The sequence below is a fragment of the Lepidochelys olivacea genome (assembly GCF_965140295.1).
Source record: "Lepidochelys olivacea isolate rLepOli2 genome assembly, chromosome: 2".
Lineage (NCBI taxonomy): Eukaryota > Metazoa > Chordata > Testudines > Cheloniidae > Lepidochelys > Lepidochelys olivacea.
Window position 1 is genome coordinate 44,090,023 of NC_140412.1, and position 25,823 is coordinate 44,115,845.

Consider the following 25,823-nt stretch of genomic DNA (forward strand, 5'->3'; position numbering starts at 1 on the left):
CAGGAGAAATTTAGATTTTAATATTTTTGTATAGTCTGAACTGGTATTTTCTGTAATACATTTAAATATGGAAAAGAACTATATATCTTTCAAGGATGTACTCATCTGGAGTACTGTGTCCAGTTTTGGGCCCCACACTACAAGAAGGATGTGGAAAAATTGGAAAGAGTCCAGCGGAGGGCAACAAAAATGATTATAGGGGACTGGAACACATGACTTATGAGGAGAGGCTGAGGGAACTGGGATTGTTTCTTCTGCAGAAGAGAAGAATGAAGGGGGAATTGATAGCTGATTTCAACTACCTGAAAGGGGGTTCCAAAGAGGATGGATCTAAACTGTTCTCAGTGGTAGCAGATGACAGAACAAGAAGTAATGGTCTCAAGTTGCTGTAGGGGAGGTTTAGGTTGGATATTAGGAAAAACTTTTTCACTAGGTGAGTGGTGAAGCACTGGAATGGGTTACCGAGGGAGCTGGTGGAATCTCCTTTCTTTGAGGTTTTTAAGGTCAGGCTTGACAAAGCCCTGGCTGGGATGATTTAGTTGGGAATTGGTCCTGCTTTGAGCAAGGGGTTGGACTAGATGACCGCCTGAGATCCCTTCCAACCCTAATATTTTTTGATTCTATTAAAGGCAGATTTTTCACTTTTGCATTAAGGGTAGGGAAAATGCTACCCTGAATTTCTGTTTTTGCAGGTAGAAGAGAAACAGCAGAATGGCTCTAAGCATATAAGAGCTCTTTCTAGAATATGTGGTATAAATATAAATTCTACACAGGCTGTGGAATCTCTTGAAGAAATAAGCTCCATGGAAAAGTGTAATGGAGAAAATGAATGTGAGGCTGCTGGAATGAAAAAAGTAAATAGACCTAAAGCAGGTAAGATATATCACAGCAACTTTAAAAAAGTGGACTAATTTGGAAGTATTTGAAAAACATAAGGCTGATTTGTTACTCATTGACATGATATGAACGTTACATAAATGCTTAAAGTCTTGTAGTGGTAGCATTATCTCCTGTATTACAAAAAATAGTAATAATAATAATTAAAGTTGCTCAAATCGACTGCTTTCCTCAACCCCTCCCGTTTATTTGGTGGGGGATCTAAAAGAAAGTGGAGACTAGCTGTTGGCGCCACCTTTCTAAGTCCTGGCCTAAACTAAAAAGTTAGGTCAACCCAGCTGCGTTGCTCAGGGATGTTCAAAGTGCACACATGAGCAACATGGGTAATCCAACGTAACCCTTGGTGTAGATGACACTGGGTTGACCAAAGGATTCTTCTGTTGACTTAGCTACCACCTCTTGGGGAGGTGGATTACCTATGCTGATGGGAGAACCCCTCCTGTTGGCGTAGGTAGTGTCTACACCGAAGTCCTACAATGCTACTGCTGTGCTGGTGTAGCGTTTCAAGTATAAACAAGCCCTAACACTTTTTGTTTTCTGTTAAGTTACTATTTTTATTTTTTCTGACTTAATTTAATGATTGATTGATAATTTATTATTTTAAGTGTAGTATGTTTAATTGGGTCTGATGTTAGAAAAATTCCACAACTGTTTGTAATTTAAACTATACAATTTGTGACTCTTTATAACCATTGGAATTGTAATCAAGTCTTTGTTTAACAAAGTGATGTTCAACCCTATTATAAAATGTGACTGTGATGAGATGGTTTAACATTTTTGCTTACATTTTTACAGAACTTCATAATACATGTTGGTGCATATGATCATGTGGCTTCTTTGGAGTAGTTGTTAGGGACTTCTTTCAGAACGTTGTTTTTTGAGTCTTTACCTGATCTGTCTTGTAATGATTGCAAGGAACTGTGAAAATGGTGGTTAGAAATTGTTTTGTCCTCATGGATTATGGTGACCTACGCTTTCACAATAAAATCATAAACCTCGGTTTGTTTGAAAAGGACTTCTCAACTTTTTAAGGCCCTCACGTTTACCTGTCTTACACGTTAACTCCTGTTCCTTCTGATGCTTATAAATTAAATATAAATTTTTAAGTGTTTGGGTGGTAGGAAGAATGGCCACAGGACAACTTTTTTTGGTTTTGAGTAATTTATGGTCTGCTGTGATGTAAGTGCATGTTCAATGTTTGTGTTCTCTGGGTCCATTAAATTGCACACTGGCAGATACTTTAAAATGACATACTTGTGGAGGAACCTCTATCAGCAGATTCCCCCACAAAAATTGCTACAGAAGTGAAAGATTCCCCCTGGAAGTCATAGTGCTAAAGGGAGAAAACTGCTGACATATCTTCCCTGTGAAGATCCATGTTAGTACTTCTGAAATAGAGTTGTGAATAGAGGGACCTAGTGTTGCTGAATGGATAGAGCACTGGACTAAAACTCAGGACACTGAGTTCTGTTCCCAGCTCGCCTGCTGGGTGACCTTTGACAAGTCACTTCATCTCTTGTGTCTCAGTTTCTCCTTTTGTAAAATGGATACTGACCTCCTTTGTAAAGCACTGATGAAAAGCACTATATAAGAAGAGCTTTATTTTGTTATAAATACTGCTTAAAGTAATCACTGTTACTTAGATACAACTACCAGCTTCTGCCAGCGTATCCCTGGATCCAGCCTTTACCAAGACTTAATTTGTTTTCAATATCCTATATTTTCCAAGGTACCCATATAAGTCCTACCAGTTGTACCAATTCATGTGCTACTCGGCATAACTAGCGCAACAATTATGTAAACGATGTAAGCCATAAACTTCAGTCAGAGCATGAAACTTAATAATCAATTTTATTTTGTTAAAGCTTCTGCTATTTATGAAACTCAAAAATAATGGAAACTGCTCATGAAAATCAGATTGCATAGATTTTTTTTTGACTAATGAATTATATATGAATTTTCTAGCCAGGTGGTAAAATCAGTTGGTTTGGTTAAAGGGATATTATCACGATGATGTAATTTAAAGCTGGGTGTTTTAGATGATTAAAAGAATTTAACAAATCTTAATTTCTTCTACCATATTCATTTGTTACCTACAAATCATTCAGTGTGGACAGTGAAGCTCGATTAGTAAGTTTCACTTTTTGCTTCTTCGGTACTGGCACAATGCTGCTGTGTTTTTTAGGTTTCAAACACAGCAGGAGAATGTGCAAATAAATGCCTCAGTTTTGATTGAAATTCTTATGAAGCACCTGGGGATGTTGAAACAATTGAGTTCATTTGGATGGTCATTCTGATACCTCTCCTGGAGAATGCTCTGCATTCAATCTTTTAAAACCTGAAAATTGACATTCCAGCTGCACATTTTCATTGTGTCCCTTTTCTGGAGCATATACAATTGTATTAGATAGCAACTATGTAAATACTGTACTCGTATCTAACATAAAAAACCTCTTGCCTTGCTAGCTTTAGTTTAGATTGAAATTATTATGGATTTGTTTTCTGGAAAATTTTACTGATTTAAAACTGTGCATGTTCTCAGACACTCAACCCTGAAGAATTTTTGCACTGAATTTTAATATTTTAGGTGTAGATTGACAAAAAGGTCCTATTATACAACAAGCCATTTAAGTATAATTATGACTAGTGAAAAATATGATGCTCCTTCAAAAATACATCATTTTGGAGGATTTTTTTTATCATTACTTTTGTTGGAAAATTAGATTCATTTGAAGTGGCAAAGTGTGGTAGTGTAACTTGGCGGGTTCTTTTGTATTTAGAACATAGGACACGATGGCAGCTAAGTTAGCTTGTATAATAACAAAGCATGGTGACTGAGCTGGTATTTGCTACCAGCACATCTTGAAAACTTAGAACAATGCTACTAGTGAGTGAATACATTTGGTGCTGTGATTTCCTACATAACAGAGGACCTCTGAGCCCTCTCTTAGTATAAATAAGTGCTACTTCTAAATCAATCCAAAGGAGGTAGCAGGAGTGGGCAGGTCTTAATGAAGAAGGGAAAGGATGGTTTTGCAGTTCAAGCATTGGACTGGAACTTGGGAACTTTGTTCAGTTCCTGATTTTGGCACAGGCTTCATATATGACTATGGGCAAATCAGTTACCTGTGCCTCAGTTCTCATCAGCAAAATGAGGTGGCAATACTTCTGTATTTTACAGGGGCTTTGTAGGGTGCTAAGTGCCATGAAGAGACTAAGGTCATGTCTACACTTATAGTGCTGCAGCAGCGCAGCTGTACTGATGAAGCTGCATTGCAGCAGCGCATCTGGTGAAGACGCTTTATGCTGATGGGAGAGCTCTCCCATTGGTATAATAAAACGACATCCGCAAATGGCAGAACTATGTCAACTGGAGAAACTCTGTGGACATGAGCGCTTATGTTGGTGTAACTTATGTCACTCAAGGGGGTGGTTTATTCACACCCCTGAGTGACCTAAATTATGCCGACATAGGCTCTAGACATAGCCTATATAAATCTTATTTGTTAGAACTCTTCCCACCCATTTGTATATGGGACACCTTGCCCTTTATTCCTTTGTTTGATGTCCTGAGAGAGTGATGTGCTCTCTCTCCTTTTATCTGGTAACATTCTGTCTTTTTATTACTGTTTTATTTCTTGGTGAAGAATGGGTGAGGTTTCTGTCTTCTCTTTTATTTATTTTTTTGGCTTTTCCTTTTTCCTGCATTTCAAAGTTTGCATGCTCTTTGGAAATAGTATACATTGAGAATTCCTGGAGGCCATGCCAAATATACTTTCTTTGCTAACCTGACTACCATGGCAGCAGAGAGAAGGAAATTTTGATTTGTAGAACTGGTATCTGACACTACAGCTTTCTTCATGTGAACTTCTCCTGCTGCCGGCTGCTTTGTGGCAGCTACATGAATAGAAGGTGGCTTTTAAGAAGAAGGCCTCCAGCCAGATCACATTTACATTGGAAAGGTGGAGGGGAGACAGCAAGGCAAGGCGGGTGGCGAGGGGAATCCAGTAGTTTATTTAACCTTGCCCTTATTGCTCTTCTTCCTTGCCTCCAGACTAGTCTAGTGCCCTCACATTGGGCGACAATGTTCTTATGCAAGAAGTTCGGGTAGTTTTAAAAAAAATCTTTAATATGTTTGAAAAAAGTGTGATATATTTCCCAGTACGAAAATTCTTAAGAGTACTGAGTTCAGAAGCTGTCAGGGAGAATCTAGTTGCGCTTGATAAATCTCTCTGCCTTCTCCTAATTGCCTGTCAAGTTTCACTTGTAACCAGTGTGACAGTAGCTTGCATTTGGAGTGTCAGTGGATATACATCAGTGTCTTTGTGCACAGTAACATTCTTAATTGTCTAATCTTGAATTGAGAATGATAAAACTAATAGTTTCTATCAATCTGAATTGAACAGTACATTTAACTGAATATTTTTGATTAATCATTTTTTCATGGGATTTCTTCAGTTGTATTCAGCTGGAAAACTGAAGTGAGTCAAACAATTTTTTATTCTCAAGAGTGTGCTAGGTGGACTTATTCAAATCACTGTGCTGAACTGTGAGAAATTTAACTTAAATCAGGATTTCAGTTTAATAAATACAAATCACAGAGAAAGCATTACAAAGCATTAATTAAAAACACAAGCATATCTTAAACTTGCTTACTGCTGTTTTTAATGAAAGCTTTAAAAGGAAACTTGAAATAGAACAAGAGGACAAAACATAACTGGACATTTGGAAGATTCAACATCTGAACCTCAGATGAACAAAGATAGTTCATAAATGTATTTTTTAAAATTACTTTATAGAATTAAAAGCAGTAAATCCTTATAAGTATTACTGTACTGTCAATTCAGTGTGAGACTAGAATGATTACAACATACAATCTCCAGGGTAAATCTTGACAAATATATTCAATACAATAAAAATAACATGGAAAGAGCAGGGAAAAGTAAAACCCAAATAGTTATTCAAAATTAAGAAAAAAATCTGGTAAATAAGTTGTTCTTTTCTCACAATGGAGTATGTCAAATTTATTCTTATGTCACTGTTGATCAGGAAAAATATACTCCTTGCTGTGCTCCGAATACCCCCAAACCTTGCAAAAGATAGCAGCACAAAAGGCTGCATCTTGCACTCTAGCACTTGTAGATTCAGATTTAAGCATATCTAACTTTCTCTGACGTACCTGTTGAGAAAAGTCAGGAAATATGGATGTGGTAACCCCCAAATAACCAGGGTGGATTTAAATCACGATTTAAATCACTAGTCGGGGAGTCTTGATTTAATCATGGATTTCTACATAAAAGTGCATTCTTGTTGGTTGTTATAACCTTTAATACATATTCGTCACAATTCAGAGATAGATGTAGGTTTCATTTTTAGAAGGTACACACTACATTTTTAAACAGTGATTTATTTGGAAAACTTTTCAGATTATTTTTACAGCTATATCAGAAAATGAATGATTGTTTGGTTATTTCATTTACCAAAGGTAAATGAAGCAGATATTTATGAAGGCATTGGGAGGTGAACTATTTCCAGTTCAACAGGTTAATCATTAATATTTGGAGGATTTTCTTGCCATGCTGTATTAGGGGAGAACATCACCAGACAGACATTTCAATTGTTTTATTTAACTAAAACAACAATGTTATGGATTCTGGATTTTTTTCTTCAGCAAACATATAATATTTTAACAAAACAAGCATATGAATTTTTGAATTTAGTTAAACATTCAAGTTTTTTAAAATCAGGTTTGTTTTTGTTAAAATTGTTTTAAATTAAAATAGTTAAATGAAATATTAAAAAAAAAATTAAATAGACTATGGCAGCCAGGTCAACATGAGAAACTTAAAATATTGGCTTTTGCTGCTAACTCAGTAGTCTTCACCTTCATTTTCCTGTTTTGTTCACAATCTGGAAAAGAAAAACAAGCTTTCCTGCTTTTTGAGGTCCCAAATGATTTCTCAATTTGGAATGAATTAGTCCAAAGGAAGAAAATATTCTTTTTACACCAGCAGAAGAAGCTACTGCTGTTAAAAGTGAGATTACCACTTCAACAGTCTGTAAATCCAAGTGCTTAAGCAGGGGTCTCAAAGTCCTGGCCTGTGGGCCACCTAAGAACCTCACCACTGCGGCTCGCAGAAAATTTTTAAAAAGTTCTTTCATCCGGCCCTCATGGCTGCCAGTGGAGAGGGCGGGAGAGGAGCGGGCAGGAGAGATTCACATGCCCCTCCCCACTATGTTGCTCCATCCTGCTGCTCCTGGGACCCTCTCAGGGGTTGCACTTGGCAAAGTGTCATTCACCTCTTCCGCTCCCTGCAAGCGGTTCCCTATCCCTGTTGTTGCCGGCGGAGCTGTGGAGGAGAGACCCATGCAGCCATACTGCTGGCTGTCTGCTGCAGGCGCTGCCCTCTGCAGTTCCTGTTGGCTGGGGAGAGGGACAGAGATATACCATTGCTAGTCGCCGAGCAGAGTTGGCCATGGAGGCAGCATCATTAGTTGCCAGGCAGAGTCATCCATGGAAGCAGTGTCACTAATCTCCCGGGCAGTCAGCCGGGGCGGCATGAGGCCAAGGGAGCGAGGACAAAGGATGGGAAACGGGCTGGGAGGTGGTGTGAACACCATCTGCAGTGACATTATTGGCCTGCTGGGAGGATTTGAGGACTGGCACTGGCCCTAAGTGACTTCCACCAGTTCACTGGTGTGACTTTCTTTAAAACATCATCAGCAAACATGTTTCTTGAATGGTTCTTATTCCCAAACTGGGTCTCTTTTATGGCCTGCTGCCATTATAGGTTTTCCTTTCTAGTGAGATAATGGTATGGTAGATCTCAAATCAATGAAGGCTACACTCAGAAAGACCTGAAGACTTCTGGAATATGCTGCTCAAACAGTTTCACTTTTGTATCTACTGCCTGTCCCTCCCTTTTCACATTTATCTCCAGACTTCTTCTCCTTGTCCAGATCTATTCCATCCCCAACCATCTTCTATTCATTCAACGTTTTGAAACTTTGCACTTTTAGAGAGAGGTAAGGGATTGACTTTTTGTGCACAAATTTGCAGAGGGACAGTAAGGTTGAGGTCTGTTGTTTCTCACCTCTATAAATTGTTTGTTAACTTGCTTGTTAACAGCAAAAATGTTCTCTGGAGTGGAGACACAAATCCACAGTTAGAGAACTGCAAAACTAAGCATCTCTGATGGTATATTCCAGACTGAGCATTGAGTCCCATTGGGTAGATAGAAAGATTAACCTAAATAATCTACACAGAAGCCCCTGGAACCCCATAAAATTGGGTCCCTAATCCATGAATTATTGAAACTCATTTACAAAACTTTTCTTAAACATTACATGAATATATTCTCACGCTATAGAATTAGTTTTATAATCCCTGTTCCATGATAAGATATATTATATCTCAAAGATATCTTAATTAAAACTATCTTTAGATAGTTTTTTTCCTCAAAAAGCATTTCATCAAAAAAATTCGATTTTTTTTTTAAATCATTGATTTTTATCCACCCTGCAAATAAGTATCATGTTTTCTGACCTTGTTTCTAGAAAGAAACATGTCTATCGGTGGAAGCCAAGAAAGAGACCATTTTCAGGGTTACTGTTGGCAAGGGCTATCCAATAACTTCTAACTTTTGTTTTGGGCCTGGTCTGATTTGGGCCCCAGGCACGGGCATTATCACTGTTTTACTAATAAGGAAACAAATAAAGAGGCCAGTTTCTGTGAGCTGATGTACAAGTCAGTGACAGAGCTGGAGCTAGAACCCACGTCTTTGATACCGAGCGTCAACTAATAGACGACACGACCAGTTGTGGTTATGAAGAGGAATGAAAAAGGACTAGGGAAAGAGAGAGGTGGAAAGAGGAATGGAGACAAATAGACAGATTTAGAGGAGGAAGTGGGTGAGGTCAATTTGATTGAAAGGAAAACAATCTAATAGTTAGCTGATTTATTAATAGGCTTGTCAGGCTTTTAATACTCCTTTGATATAAACAAAAGAACAGCAAAGGAACCAGCTGCAGGAGTGTAAAGGGAATGCAGGCAGAAGTCCAGCAACAGAGTGGGGGTTACCCACTTTATTGCACCCAATGCAGCATGTATGATTACCTGCCCTATGGGCAGGTGGCGTATGTATGCATTCGGAGCAAGGAGCTCCTGGTCCTCAGAGACCGTGTACGGGCTTTGGAGACCAGAGTGGCTGAACTGAAGGAGCTGAGGGAGACAGAGAGGTACATAGATGAGACTTTCCAGGACACAGTAGAACGGTGTCCCCCAGTCTGACAGCCTCTGTGCTGTTGAGGAGGATGAAAGTCCCAGGGAAGGAGGGCATCTAACTGAAGCAGACGCAACCAATCCCATAGTTGGGACCCTCCTTCCAGATGATCATGTGGTATCCTCTCGCACTGAGGATACCTCTCCGGGGGAGGGAACTCTAGCTATTAGAAAGAGGCAGGCATTAGTAATGGGTTTGTTAGTCTCTAAGGTGCCACAAGTACTCCTTTTCTTTTTGCGAATACAGACTAACACGGCTGCTACTCTGAAACCTGTCATTATGCAAGGCACTGAATTTAGCCGTATGGAGTGGAAATCTATCAACTTCATGAAAAAACTCATACAGATACAAACAGACATCTTCCTTTCCAAAACCAGACAGATGGACATCATATCAAAAGGACTGAAGGTAGCCACTGAATGCATCTGATGTAGTGAGCTGTAGCTCACGAAAGCTTATGCGCAAATAAATTTTAGTTTCTAAGGTGCCAGAATACTCCTTTTCTTCTATCATTAGAAACATAGATAGTTGGGTTTGCGATGACCGGGAGAACCGCATGATGACTTGCCTGCCTGATGCGAAGGTTGCGGGTCTCTCAAGACCTCTAGATAGACTTATGTGTAGTGCTGGAGAGGATCCGGTGGTCGTGGTACATGTAGGTACCAATGACATAGGGAAGGATAGGAGAGAGGTCCTGGAAGCCAAATTTAGATGGCTAGGTAAGAGATTGAAGTCCAGGACCTCCCTGGTAGCATTCTCTGAGATGCTCCCAGTTCCACGCGTAGGGCCAGTTAGACAGGCAGAACTGCAGAGTCTCAATGTGTGGCTGAGAGGATGGTTTAGATTTATTGGGAACTGGGGAAACTTTTGGGAAAGGGGGAGCCTATACAGGAAGGATAGGCTCCACCTAAACCAAAATCGAAACAAAATGCTGGCACTTAACATTAAAAAGGTCATAGCGCAGTTTTTAAACTAAGGGCTGGGGGAAAGCCAACAGATGTGGAGGAGCACATGGTTTGGACATTCCTTAGGGGAGGATTTATTAATAGAGAATGAGAGGATGGAAAAGGATAAAATACAGGCAGGATCTGATCAGAAGCAGTTAAATAAGAGTCCCATTCAATTACATCATGTAATGGCAGACAGCCAAAAGGAGACAAGTTTTTAAAGTGCTTGTATACCAATGCTAGAAGTCTAAATAATAAAATGGGTGAACTAGAGTGCCTCATATTAAATGAGGATATTGATATAATAGGCATCACAGAAGCTTGGTGGAATGAGGCTAATCAATGGGATACAGTAATACCAAGGTACAAAATATATCGGAAGGACAGAAAAGGTCTGTTAGAGAGCTTATTCCTTCACTCTCCCACTTCCCTGGTCCTTGCATGAACAGAGAGCAACAATACCCGAAGTCCGAAGGTGCAAACAATTAGATGTTTACTGGGGTGAACTTCAAGCAAGCTTAAATCCAAGTTCCTTTTTCCTTATTTTTGAATCCCAACTTACTTCCTGTTTGCCCCTAATTTATATAGTAATATTCTTAGCTATACCTTAACCAATCATTCGACTGATATTTACCTAACCAGTCCTAACATATTGTAACATGATTATATCCAATTATATCCCACCACCTTAATTAGTTTACACCCAGCAAAATTAATTATATAGCAGACAGAAACAATCACAGAACCAGACAGAGACCATGCAAATAGACAGTAGCAAAGTGGGAACTATAATGACAAAACAATACAGAAGTGAGGATTTCACAACTACATCTATAAAGACATGAGGGTTTCCCAGCTGTGTCTATTGATAAGTGAGTTCTTACCAGACAGAAAACTATCAACCTAAATTTCCTTTTACATCTTCTAGGCTCTTCCCTTTCTCTGGAGATGATAGATTGGAGGGATAGCTCAGTGGTTTGAGCATTGGCCTGCTAAACCCAGGGTTGTGAGTTTAATCCTTGAGGGGGGGCATTTAGGGATTTGGGGCAAAAATTGGGGATTGGCCCTGCTTTGAGTAGGGGGTTGGACTAGATGACCCCCTGAGGTCCCTTCCAATCCTGATATTCTATGATTCTATGATCACCTTGCTTACAGCCCCATATTGACTAGTTTGGAATGTGAGGATGTGACCATATGCTTCCCAGCTTATGGCTGCCTCTGCTGCTTAGCCAAAGGCATTGGCCTAAGAACAGGGCCTCAGACTGTCACAGTGAGAGAAGGCCCTTACACAGATTCTTTCTTGTATACCTCTATCACTAGCTAAATGATAAACATATACCTACATTCTTAAAGTATAGGCCTTTACAGGCAGGCCTGAATATCTATATCCCAACAAGGTCGTGCTGGTGGGGAAGTGGCATTATATGTGAAAGAAAGTGCAGAATCGAATGAAGTGAAAATTGTAAATGAATCAAACTGTACCATAGAATCTCTATGGATAGAAATTCCATGCTCTAATAATAAGAATGTAGCGGTAGGGGTATATTACCAACCACCTGACCAGGATGATGAGAGTGACTGTGAAATGCTCAGGGAGATTAGAGAGGCTATTAAAATAAAAAACTCAATGATAATAATAATGGGGGATTTCAATTATCCCCATATTGATTGGGTACATGTCACCTCAGGATAGGAAGCAAAGATAAAGTTTCTTGACACCTTAAATGACTGCTTCTTGGAGCAGCTGGTCCTGGAACCCACCAAGGGGGGGCAATTCTTGATTTAGTCCTAAGTGGAGCACAGGATCAGGTCCAAGAGGTAAATATAGCTAACCGCTTGGTAATAGTGACCACAATATAATTAAATTTAATATGTGGGGGGAAAAACACTACAGCGGCCCAACACTGTAACATTTAATTTCAGAAAGAGGACCTACACAAAAATGAGGCGGTTAGTTAAACAGAAATTAAAGGGTACAGTGCCAAAAGTGAAATCTCTGCAAGCTGTGTGGAAACTTTTTAAAGACCCCATAATAGAGGCTCAACTTAAATGTATACCCCCAAATTAAAAAACATAGTAAGAGAACTAAAAAAGAGCCACTATGGCTAAACAACAAAGTAAAAGAAGCAGTGAGAGGCAAAAAGGCATCCTTTAAAAAGTGGAAGTTAAATCCTAGTGAGGAAAATAGAAAGGAGCATAAACTCTGGCAAATGTGTAAAAATACAATTAGGAAGGCCAAAAAAGAATTTGAGGAACAGTTAGCCAAAGACTCAAAGTAATAGCAATTTTTTTTAAGTACATTGGAAGCAGGAAGCCTGCTAAACAACCAGTGGGCCACTGGACGATTGAGGTGCTAAAGGAGCACTCAAGGACGATAAGGCCATTGTACAGAAACTAAATAAATTCTTTGCATCGGTCTTCACGGCTGAGGATGTGAGGGAGATTCCCAAACCTGAGCCATTCTTTTTAGGGGACAAATCTGAGGAACTGTCCCAAACTGAGGTATCATTAAAGGAGGTTTTGGAACAACTTGATAAATTAAACAGCAATACGTCACCGGTACCAGACAGTATTCACCCAAGAGTTCTGAAGGAACTCAAATGTGAAATTGCAGAACTACTAACTGTAGTCTGTAACCTATCATTTAAATCAGCTTCTGCCCAGATGACTGGAGGATAGCTAATGTGACACCAATTTTTAAAAAGGGCTCCAGAGGTGATACCGACAATTACAGGCCTCTAAGCCTGACTTCAGTACCGGGCAAACTGGATGAAACTATAATAAAGAACAATATTGTCAGACATATAGATGAATGTAATTTGTTGAGGAACAGTCAACATGATTTTAGTAAAGGGAAATCATGCCTCACCAATCAACTAGAATTCTTTGAGGGGGTCAACAAGCATGTGGACCAACGGGATCCAGTGGATATAGTGTACTTAGATTTTCAGAAATCCTTTGACAAGGACCCTCACCAAAGGCTCTTATGCAAAGTGAGCTGCCACGGGATAGGAGGGAAGGTGCGCTCATGGATTGGGAACTGGTTAAAAGATAGGAAACAAAGGGTAGGTATAAATGGTAAGCTCTCAGAATGGAGAGAGGTAAAAAATGGTGTCCCCCAGGTGTCTGTTCTGGGACCAGTCCTATTCAACATATTCATAAATGATCTGGAAAAAAGGGTAAATAGTGAGGTGGCAAAATTTGTAGATGATACAAAATTACTGAAGATAGTTAAGACCCAAGCAGACTGCAAAGAGCTACAAAAGGATCTCTCAAAACTGGGTGACTGGGCAATAAAATGGCAGATGAAATTTAATGTTGATAAATGCAAAGTAATGCACATTGGAAAGCATAATCCCAACTATACATATAAAATGATGGGGTCTAAATTAGCTATTACTGTTCAAGAAAGAGATGTTGGTGTCATTGTGGATAGTTCTCTGAAAACATCCACTTAATGTGCAGCGGCAGTCAAAAAAACGAACAGAATGCTGGGAATAATTAAGAAAGGGATAGATAATAGGACAGAAAATATCATGTTGCCTCTATATAAATCCATGGTAGCCCACATCTTGAATACTGTGTGCAGATGTGGTTGCCCCATCTCTAAAAAGATAGATAGGAAAAGGTTCAGAAAAGGTCAACAAAAATTATTAGGGGTATGGAATGGCTTCCGTATGAGGAGAGATTAATAAGACTGGGACTTTTCAGCTTGGAAAAGAGACAGCTAAGGGGATATATGATAGAGGTCTATAAAATCATGACTAGTGTAGAGAAAGTAGGTAAGGAAGTGTTGTTGACTACTTTTCATCACACAAGAACTAGGAATCAGCAAATGAAATTCATAGGCAGCAGGTTTAAAACAAAAAAAAGGAAGTATTTCTGCACACAATGCACAATCAACCTGTGGAACTCCTTGCCAGAAGATGTTGTGAAGGCCAAGACCATAACAGGGTTAAAAAAAGAACTAGATGGAGCATACGTCCATCAATGTCTATTAGCCAGGATGGGCAGGAATGGTGTCCCTAGCCTCTGTTTGCCAGAAGCTGGGAATGAGCAACAGGGGATGGATCACTTGATGATTACCTATTCTGTTCATTCCCTCTGGGGCACCTAGCACTGGCCACTGTCAGAAGACAGGATATTGGGCTAGATGGATCTTTGGTCTGACCCAGTAGGGCCATTCTTATGTTCTTTGATTTAAATGGATAGATTTCAATAAACGTCAATTTCATCTGATACAGTGAAATCAACGAGGAAATAAAATCCATCGGGAGCAGTCAGTGTGAGTGCACCTCCCCTGGTACCTTGTGCCTGTGGGGATTGGGTGTCAGTGGCCCTACAGCCATTCAGGGAGTCCTCTGCGGCTTTGCTGTCATGGCCCTGTTCTCCCAATCACTAGCCAGGAATGTGGGGGCTGTCCCCAGGCAGGACCTGTTCAACAGTGGGGTGGCCTCCCCTGCAGCCCTGTCTGGTGGGTCTGCTCTGAGATGCCAGGACCGCAGCCTTACACCTGGGTGTGCTGGGCCCCTGGGCTGTGCAGGGAGCCCCCTGAATTCTCCGCTGTGAGTGCTAGGAACCCCATACAGCCCTGCTGTCAGTGCAGCCCTAATCCCAACCCTTTCCCCCCCATTAATTGTCTGCAGCTATAAAAAGAAAAAATATTTTTTTATTTTTTTGCAATTTAAAAAAAATCAAATTCTCAGAGACTCTAAGGCCAGATGAGACCATCATGATCATCTAGTCTGACCTCCTCAGGTCTCAGAACCTCACCTAACCACTCCAGTAATAGGCCCATAACCTCTGGCTAAGTTATTGAAGTAATCAAATCTTGATGTAAAGACTTCAAGTTACAGAGAATCCACCGTTTACTCTAGTTCATACCAGCAAGTGAACTGTGCCCCATGCTTCAGAGGAAGGCAAAAAAAAACCCAGGGTCTCTGCCATTCTGACCTGGGGGCGGGGGAGGAGTCCTTCCCAACCCCAAATATGGCAGTCAGTTAGATCCTGAGCATGTGGTTGAAACCCCCCAGCCAGATATCTGGGCAAGAATTCTCTGTAGTAATTTAGAACCCTCCTCATCTAGTGTCCCATTTCTGGCCATTGGAGCTATTTGCTAATAGGAGTCGCAGACGGGGCATATGCCACTGTAGGCAATCTCATCATACCATCTGCTCCATGAACTTATCAAGATCAGTCTTGAAACAAGTTAGGATCTTTGCCTCCACTAGTTCCCTGGGAAGGCTGTTCCAGAACTTCACTCCTCTGATGGTTAGAAACCTTTTTCTAATTTCAAGACTAAACTTCTTGATTGTCAGTTTATATCCATTTGTTCTTGTGTCAACATTGGCCCTTAACTTAAATAACTCCTCTCTTTCTCTGGTGTTTGCTCTCTAAATACATCAGAGGGATAATCATATCTCTTCTCAGCTCTTTGTTTTGTTAGGCTAACCAAGCCAAGCTCCTTAAGTCGCCTCTCATAAAGTAGGTTCTCCATTCCTCTGATCATCCTAGTAGCCCTTCTCTGCACCTGTTCCAGTTTGAATTCATCTTTCTTAAAGATGGGGAAACAGAATTGCACACAGTATTCCAGTTGAGGTCTTCCCATTGCCTTGTATAATGATTACAACAGTTCCTTATCTCTTCTGGAAATACCTTGCTTGATGCATCCTAGGATTCCATTAGCCTTTTTCATAGGCATATTGCATAGGCATCTCATAGCCATCCTGTGATGGACTAATACACCCCGGGGCTTTTTCCTCCTCTGTCACTTCCAACTGATAAGTCCCCCAAAACATAGCAGAAATCCCTAAACGCATTACCTTGTACTTTGCACTATTAAATTTCATTCCATTTCTATAACTGCAGTTTTCAAGATCGTCCGAATCTTTGTATGATATTCCAGTCCTCTTCCATATTGGCAATACCTCCCAACTTTGTGTCATCCACAAATTCTGCCACACTTGTTAATATTCGTCATGGAGACAGTAATTTTGTAAATTGCAAGTTTGAAGGATTAATGTTAGTGTAAGTGTGATGTAGTAGGGGAATGTCAAAGTAATAGTATGTACAACTCTGTTATGTTCTCCTTCCTGCACCTCAGTTTGAAGTACAGATCAGAGTTCTGTCTTTTCAGGACTTTTCAGAAAGCATTATAAGTTAAACCTCAGGGCTATTATATGTAAAACCCTGATAATTAGCTGTTCCCAGTCAGCTTCTTAATAAACAAACATTAATGCACAGAAGCATTGTAAATAGTACTTGGAATACTATGAATAACTTTTAAACAAGAGGAGTTAGGCAATAAATCTACATGGTGTTCTTTATACAGATCTCCCCACTTTGTTGCTGTTACATATATTTAAATATTTAGTTCCAACATAACTTCTCTAACAGTGAGGGTAATTAACCATTGGAGCACCTTACCAAAGGTTGCAGTGGATTCTTGTTTACTGGCAGTTTTAAAATCAAAATTGGATGTTTTTCTAGAAGATATGCTCTAGTTCAAACAGCAATTATTTGGGGGAAGTTCTATGGCCTGTATTATGCAGGAGGTCAGACTAGATGATCACAATGGTCACTTCTGGCCTTGGAATCTATGAATTTATACTTCAGCGTGCACGTGTACACACTCACACATTCCTTGCTGATCTTTTTTTAGAGAGGGTTTCTCAGTCTTTATAGTACAACCATAAGGTGTCCTATGTGTCACGTGGACTCTTCAGAGCTTGAGAAAAATGGTAGCATTTCAGTCCTTATCCAAAAAATTCAGAATCCTGTAAAGCAAACAATCAATCTGGGGAATCTCCACAGCTAGCAGCATTCCAGCCCTCATAGCAGACACGTCTTTTGGTCCTGTGTCAATCAGCTGCTAAGTCCACAAGGCTGTCTCCAATTCCTATATTTCTCATCTTCCCCTCTGAGCTCTGGTTGGCTCAGCTCTTAAAGGGTAAAAGGGGGTGACCTCAAATAAACTTTTATAGGTAACTCTAAAAAATTCCAACTAAAATACCTGTCTCTCTGTCTCCCCCCCCCCCCATTGCTTTTCTCCCTTTCTTTGGGCCAAACAAAGTCAAATACTGCAACATATGGCATTTGGGTTGTGCCCCTATTTAAATAAATGACATCCCCACAATCTGATGACATCTGTGACCCACAATAATGTCTTATCTATATCTGTCTGCAAAGTCAGATAGTAAAGAAAGGTATATGCAGTGATACTTTATCACTTGGGGATCTTGGATCTCCACAGAAGTACAGACTCAAGGACTAGTCCCCAGGTTTGGCTGGGTTGACTTCTAGCTCTACCTGGTCAGGCAGTCCCACCACATCTGTGCTACCCTCCACAAATGTTGTGATGGGAATAGGCAGATTCACTTTAGCCGCAGTGGAGTGCTCATATCATGAAATTTCCCTTGATTTTCATCAAGTGAAGTACTCTGGTTTGGGTCAAATTCCTCCGCCAGTGTCTTAAGTTCAGATTACAGAGTCAAATCAAATGAAGATTCATCCATTTCCTCAGCCTGCACACCTGCATTAGATCCCTTCTGTTGAGATCTCCTTTTTACTTGAGTCTCATCCAGCAGCTCTGTCAGGATTCCCTCCCCACTCTGAACTCTAGGGTACAGATGTGGGGACCCGCATGAAAGACCCCCTAAGCTTATTTCTACCAGCTTAGGTTAAAAACTTCCCCAAAGTACAAATCCTTCCTTATCCTTGGATGGGTGCTGCTGCCACCACCAAGTGAGTTAGACAAAGATTCAGGAAAAGGATCGCTTGGAATTCTTATCCCTTAAAATATCCCCCAAGCTTCTTCACCCCCTTTCCTGGAGAGACTTGAGAATAATATACCAACCAAATAGGTAAACCAGATTCTTAAAAACCAGAACTTTATTATAAAGAAAAAAAAATAAAAGAAGCACCTCTGTAAAATCAAGATGGAAGGTAACTTTACCGGGTAATCAGATTCAAAACACAGAGGATTCCCCTCTAGGCAAAACTTTAAAGTTACAAAAAACAGGGATAAACCTCCCTCTAAGCATAGGGAAAATTCACAAGCTAAAAACAAAAGATAATGTAACACGCCTTGCCTTATTTACTTACTCTTTTTGCAATATTGTGACTCATTTTAGGATGATTTTAGGAGAAGGAGTTTTCTGACCTGATGCTTCTCTGCTTCCCCAGAGAACACCCAAACAAAGAGCACAAACAGAGCCTTCTCCCACCTCCCCAGATTTGAAAGTATCTTCTTTCCCCATTGGTCCTTTTGGTCAGGTGCCAACCAGGTTATTTGAGCTTCTTAACCCCTTACAGGTAAGGAGGAATTCTAGGCTACCCTTAGCTGTATGGTTATGACAAGCTCTACCTCTGTTATCTTTGGAACAGATGCTTTAATGTTCAAAAGCTTGGCAGGCTTTTCCACAGTAGCATTCCGTCTGAGATGACGCTTACAGATCTGATATTTCCTTTACACCACTCAAATCATTCAAGGCCAATAAAATCAACCTCTAGCCAATTCTAACATTTTCTCTACTCCTGTGTGGGCCATCTCATTGTGGACTCTATAAAGCACAGTTTCTATGAGTGTAGCTGTCCCCAGCCTTCTCCTCTCCTCTGAACCTTCCTATATAAAATCCCATCTGACAGGAAGAGTTTTGGCCATTCTGGCAAGTATAGTTGGGTCTCGTAGTTCTGCTCCTTCTCCTCATTCTGACTTGGTCTATGGTGAGACTTCGGTAAGTGAATCACATGTGCTGTATGCTTTCCAGTCAATGGGAATAGAATCTTGGGCACTTGGACTTCCAGGCCATGGACTTGGAGTTTGAAACTCCTGTGGTGTGCTGTCCCCACAAGACAGTGTCTACAAATCCTGTAGCATGAGCTGCTGATTCGTCTTCAGGATTATTCTCCTGAGATCTAACTTGTACTCCGTGCATCTGCAAGATTGCTGTCTGTACTCTTCGTACAAATCCTCCAGTAGGGAGCTTTGCTTGGGGAAAATCTCTTGTTTTTCTCTTTTAACTTTGGGTTTATGCCAAGCTGAATATCTGCTGATCAGTTATTGGTGCAGTAAATAAGGTTAGGTGTATTCTCACAGTCTCCTATGAAATGTTCTTCCTGTCTCCAGTTGAAACACATTCTTTTTTTTGATCTGGGTATCATTTGCTTTTCAGTTTCTTTGGCCTTTGAGGGGCCTAATGTCCTTCTGAACTAGGTTGAGCAGGTCTTGGTCTAGAAATCTTCAGTTGAGTCAACTGCTGCTCAGCCAAGGAGAGCTGTGATAGCTCCTTTTCTTGAATAGTCCTATGTTGTTAACATGCAAAATTGTGCCCTAACTCACTATTTCAGAATACATTTGGCTGCAATGTACTGGCAAAGCTGTACAATAAAGTTATAAAATTTTGGGCACAATTCAAGGTAATGTCCTATACAAATAATATAAATATTCAGGTAACTAGCGAAACAAACAAAAGGACACAGGAAAAATTGTAATAGATTATAGTACACGTAAAAAGAAATAAATAAACTTGAATATTTTATATCTGCATGCATCAAATTGTTTATTGCACTGTTTCCACAATGCAGGAAATTTTGTAATGTAGAAACAAATCCCCATTTAGTAGATTAATTTATAGTGCTGTTTCCTTGACAACAAGACTTGTGAGGATTGACTGCAGAGTACATATTTGTTTTGGGGGATATTGATGTGTGGCTTTAGGTGGATGTGAGTGGTCCATGCAGAAAGGTTGTTAAATTTCCCTTTACCTCCTTTCTGAATTTGGTCTGTCAGACGTACAAGGGCAAGTGGGGTTAAGTTGGCAGTAACAGCCATTCTTGCGGGGGAGATAAGAGACTCATATTGTTTGGCATTTGTTTGGATCTGAGATATTGTGTGTGGGAGTAGGCAGCCTATTTTAAAAGCTGTTAAGTTTACTTCTGTTCCTTTATTTAAAGGTAAAGTTTTATCCCCCCCCCCGCCCTGACCTATGTATTAGGTGGCTTGGTTCTGGCTAGCAGTAGCGCATTTTCAGCTGGGGTGACTTTCTCTTCATTGACATTAGAATGACAGTGTTGAATATTGCTGCTGTGCTAGGAATATAGTAGTCTGCGTGAAGGGAGATAATTGTTTGTGGGGGGTTGGTAAGGTAAAATGACACAGGGGAAAAGTGTGCGCATAAACCTGTGTCATGTTTGATTTTAATCCCATTGGTTTTGTCTGTTTTATTTTCAGGAATTCAGGGTGTGTGTTGGTTGCTGAGCTGGCTTCTCAAATAATGCTGTTCACTGGAAGGACAGTGTTTTAATAATCATGCCCCATGACTTAAGGTTGTGATCCCTGACTGTGTGTGTGTAACTGAGATCACCTAGCTGGATGCCACTGCATGGCCATTATTGGCACAATAGTCTTTAGCTGGGTTTTTGGCTGTACATAGAGGGAGTATCAGGGAATGTGGTGTAACTGTGTAGTTTGTTTCTGACCTCAGTTACAGGAGACTGCTTGCCCCTAAACTAGATGTGATTGTGAGTCTCCATCTTGAATGTTAGTCCCAAGATGAGATTAATGTGGGCCAAGAATTGGTGTACACATTGCTGAAGAGTCACATCAGAACCCCTTTGTGAATTTATTGCCATTACTAATTGTAACAATTATGGAGTTGCCAAGACTGATGGTGCTTAGCGGCATCAGTGTCTATGCGGATGATGATGGTTTTCTCAGTTGGCCGAGGGTCTCGTGGTACTATGACAACCATGGGACTGTGTCATGTGGATTCTGATTAATTTCCTAGAGCTGGCCACAGTCTGGATCTAATGTTTGGGATAGGATAAAGATTGGGAGTATAGGCTTGTCATTGATCAACCATTACTTCCTTTAATTTAGGGTCACTTTCATGTCCTAAAAAATTCTGTTGTTGCTTAGGCTGACAGCTTCTTGAGGTTTGTGGAATACATAAACAAGGCAGTTTGCCATTAGATGAAAGTTATCATTTGTTTTTCTTTTTTAGAGGGAAGGAAGCAACCCTGGCTGAAATGAGTCCATGCTCAAAAATCTTTTCTTGGTATTAATGGTCTGACATTGCCTAGTTTCAAGATTTCCTTTGTAACCCTGTGAACTCCTACTCACAGTGGAATTTTTCATCATTTGGTCTAGCTGCAGGACTTAAGACAGCGTTAGTCATGTGATGGAGTGTTAACTGTGAGATTTGAGATGGCTTTTCCTACTATTAATATTAGCTCTATCACCTGTATTCAGTACCATTAGTCATCAAGTATTTCTTCTCTATGGGCTCATTGGGCATAATAAGATTCCTTTGGGTCCTGTTTACACTTCTGTTACAGATCAAGTGGGGTACACAGTTGTCGGAAAGTTTTCCCCTAGCAGCACCCGTCGGGTCAGCTGTGGAGCCCCCTGCAGTGGCACCTCTGTGGTGCTCAGTATATGACCCTGCCGACTTGGCACCTCCTCAGTTCCTTCTTACCGCCAGTGGTGGTCATTGGAACTGTGGTGGCTTGCTTAGCAAGGTCTCCTCTCCTTCTCCTAGCCTTTCAGTTCGCTGTAGTTATTAGTGTTAGTAGTGTTTAGCTGTTGGGAGTGGGGGTTTTCCCTCCACCCTGACTGCCTATCTCCCCTTAGGGACTCGGGGCATGCCTCAGTCGCAAGGGTTCCAATCCCGCATGTCCTGCAATAAGCCCGTACCAGTGGGTGACCCCCACAACGCCTGTCTAAAGTGTCTGCAGGAAGCGCACCAAGCCAATAGGTGCAGGGTTGTAAAGGGTTTTGCCCTAAAGAAAAAAGGAGTGGGACTTCCATTTAAAGTAGCTCCTTGTGGAGGCAACTCTGAGACCACAATCCGCCTCGGCACGGCAAGACCCGGCACTGTGTTCATTTGTGCGAATGCTCCGGTATCCGTGGCAGAAGAGGCATCGCGGAAGGACTCTGGGCACAGAGATTTGCAGCACCACTGCTCCCTAGTGCTGAAGTCGGTGGGAACTGTCCAGCACCGGTCCCATTCCCCAGCACCACAGGAACTGCACCGAAGCAGGGTAGGACTGGATCACCGCCTTCAAGACCCACTCCTTTGGAGTCAGCCAATGGGGCACATCGCAGGGAGGAGCACCTGGCACGGAGAGCTTTGGAGCTGGCACCCTTGACTTCAGCCCCGCAAAGGAGACCATTGAGTCTGGTGCCGTTGGACTCCATAAGCCATATGGTGGAAGAGGTGGGGCTACCGTTCACCCCAGACACCTTTGAGGGACCTCATTGCTATGATGGCACTGCGGTCCCTAGCCCTCCACGACAAGCCTCCAGCACTACGCACAGTCATGGGGAAAGCCGGTGATGTTGTGTCCACCTGCATCTCCAAGGCACTGCTCACGGGCACCGACAAGGAGGCACCACTCTGAGTCCCAGCACCAATCCATCTCGCAGCACTGCTCACCATCATGTCCTCAATCCCCACCTTGGCACAGGTTCCCGACTCAGCAGAGGTCCCGATCTCGGCACTGGTCATCATGGCACCGGTCGAGGTCTCGGCACCGATTGTCTTCATGGCGCTGCTCCGGATCCCAGCACCACTCATCAACTCAGCTTTGCTCGGCACTGTCATGGCCATCAAGATCCCGGTCCTCATCTTCAGACTTGGAGGTGGGGTCCAGATATTCGCACCAGAGCTGGTACTGGTCGGCACATAGACGCCCCAATGTGGGCACAAAGCCATGACCAGCACAATCGCAGGGGCTGGCAGAGTGTCCCTTTTGGACCTCCTGGGCATATCACCAGGCCCAGGGTACCTTGTCCAAGGGTTCCCGGTCGGTGGTAGCCACGCTCAGGGTACTAGCAGCCTCGGCCAAGCACCCTGTCCCCAGGGATACTGAGGGGACTCTGGCCTCATTGCCTCCCCTGGAGCTGACCCCCCTCCTACAGCTGATCTGGGGTTAATCAATCTGAAACAGGAAGTCCTAATGGACCAGGAGATCCAGGATGACCCTGTTTCCCCACTTGCGTTCTCCTCTTCCTCTCTAGATGAGGCAGTGGTGGGGACTTCTACTTTAGGGATGCCGCCCATAAACAGTTGTGCCCACCAGGACCTGCTGTGCAGGGTGGCACACGAGAGGGACCTGCAGGCCGAAGAGGTGGCGGAACAAGAGGTTCCTCAGGAGCTAAGGGGAAAGAGAATCTACTCCCATTATTTCCTAATCCCCAAAGCCAAAGGGGGTTTCAGACCCATTCAAGACCTGCGGGGCCTCAACAGATTCATGCGGCACTTCAGCGTCACCGTGGTCTCCCTGAACTCAGTCATTCCTACTCTGGATCTGGGAGACTGGTACGCCGTCTTCTAGCTCAAGAACACGTACTTTCATATATCCATATGTCTTGCTCACAGATGATACCTGAGGTTTGTGGTCAATCACAACCGCTTCCAGTTTATGGTTCTCCCCTTCGGCTTGTCCACAGCCCCTTGGGTGTTCACCAATCGCATGTCTGTTGTTGCTGCCTTCCTTTGCCAGAGGCAGGTGCAGGTATATCCGTACCTCAATGAATGGCTGCTCCGGGGGCGTTCCAGGGACCAGGTAGAAGCGCAGATACATATCGTGAGGTACACATACAACAGGTTGGGCCTTCTTCTCAATGAAAGCAAGTTGACCCCGATACCAATTCAAAGGATAGAGTTTATGAGGGCAGTATTGGACACAGGTTGTGCTAGAGTATTCCTGCTGGAGACCTGTTTTCTAATGATCTCGGACTCCATACAAGGTCTCAGACTGTACCCTACCACCACAGCAAGGGCCTGCCTGAGACTACTCTGTCACATGGTATCTTGTACGTACGTGGTACAGCATGCCAGGATGAGCTAAATCTGGAGAGGTCTGTGACGCACGTCAGCGTACCGCCTGGAACGCGACAGTCTGGACTCTGTGGCTACTCTTCCGGGTTATCTCTTCCAGTCTCTGGGCTGGAGGCTCAAGCAACAAGCTATGTGCAAGGGAGTCCCCTTCTACAGACCTCAGACCTCACTGTCCCTGGTAATGGAGGCATTGGCGCTGGGGTGGGGCGCACACCTGGTGGACCTTCAGACACTGGGCCTCTGGTCTCAAGACGAGCTCTCACTCCACATCAACATCAAGGAGCTGAGAGCGATTCAATTAGAGTGCCTGACCTTCCAGGCCCACTTGAGGGGTCAATGCGTGGGAGTCAACACAACTGCAATGTTTTACATAAACAAGGAGGGTGGTGCCCATTCCTCTCCCCTCTGTTGGGAAGCCCTCCAGCTGTGGGAGTTCTGCATAGCCCACTCAATGCATTTGGAGGCAATGTATCTCCCAGGATCACAGAATGAGCTGGTAGACTACCTCAGCAGATTGTTCTGCATCCACGAGTCATCCATCTGGCCAGATGTCATCCTCCCCAGCTTCCAGAGGTGGGGAAATCCCAATATCGATCTTTTCGCCACTCTGAGCAACAGGAAGTGCCTGAGGTTCTGCTCCTTTTGGAACCACTGCCGGGGCTCCCTCACAGACGCCTTCCTCCTCCCATGGTCAGATCATCTCATGTATGCGTTCCCACCATTTCTTCTTGTACACAAGGTCCTGCTCAAAGTCCACAGGACAAGGTGCCAGTCATCCTGACGGCTTCAGCGTGGCCATGCCAACATTGAACACCACGCTCCTGGACCTTTCGGTAGGCACCCCGATCATGCTATCACTGCTCACGGACCTGATTACCCAGGACCATGGTCACTTTCATCACCCAGACCTCCAGTCTCTCCACCTCACGGCCTGGAAGCTTCATGTCTGAACCCCATGGAGCTCATGTGTTCGGAGTATGTCAGGGAAGTTCTGCTCGGTAGCAGGAAGCCCTCCACTAGGGCCACTTTTCTGGCAAAGTGGAAGCAGTTTGCAGTCTGGTGCTCCCAAGGCTGTACTCCATCATTGCAGATCCCTATTCCTTTCTTCCTGGAGTACCTATTGCAACTCAAGCAGCAAGGTCTGGCTGCTTCGTCCACCCAGGTGCACCTGGCAGCTATCTCTGTATTCCACCTGGGAGTGGCCAGAAGCTCCATCTTCACCAGCCCCATGGTACGCCACTTCCTCAAGGGCCTGGAGCACCTGTACCTACAGGTTCAGCAACCAATCCCTGCATGGGACCTCAACCTGGTTCTTTCTAAACTGATGGGACCTCCTTTTGAACTGTTGGCAACTTGCTCACTCCTGTATCTATCATGGAAGGTTGCTTTTCTGGTTGCCATTACTTCGGCAACGAGGGTCTCGGAGCTCAAGGCCCTCACCTCTGACCCTCCATACACAGTCTTCTTCAACGACAAGGTGCAGCTTAGGCCTCACCCAGCTTTCCTTCCAAAGTTTTTGTCCCAATTACACTCCAACCAGGACATTTTCCTGCCTGTATTTTACTCTAAACCTCATGCAACCTTCCAAGAGCAACAGCTCTACTCTCTGGATGTTCGATGGGCACTTGCTTTTTACATCAAACGCACGAAGCTGTTCCGAAAGTCAAACCAACTATTTGTGGCAGTAGCAGACTGTATGAAAGGTCTCCCAGTCTAGTCACAGAGGATCTCATTGTGGATTACCTCCTGCACCTGCTACGAATTAGCCAGCGTTCCAGCCCCGGATCTCATGGCCCATTCCATGAGGGCACAGGCCTCATCGGCAGCGTTCCTGACCCAGGTGCCAATTCAAG

The 25,823-nt window shown here is 42.6% G+C and overlaps 1 protein-coding gene across 3 annotated transcripts in view; it reads left to right on the forward strand.

Annotated features, from left to right (window-relative positions):
- The window catches only part of RAD54B (RAD54 homolog B), a 126,431-nt gene that overhangs the window by 10,378 nt on the left and 90,230 nt on the right, over positions 1-25,823 (forward strand). For 2 of the 3 annotated variants that reach the window (XM_084618376.1, XM_084618375.1), the window contains exon 3: positions 693-873. In XM_084618376.1, the coding sequence (XP_084474502.1) occupies positions 693-873 (181 nt within the window). The remainder of the gene's footprint in view (positions 1-692; positions 874-25,823) is intronic. The other variant, XM_084618377.1, reaches the window with a different exon arrangement.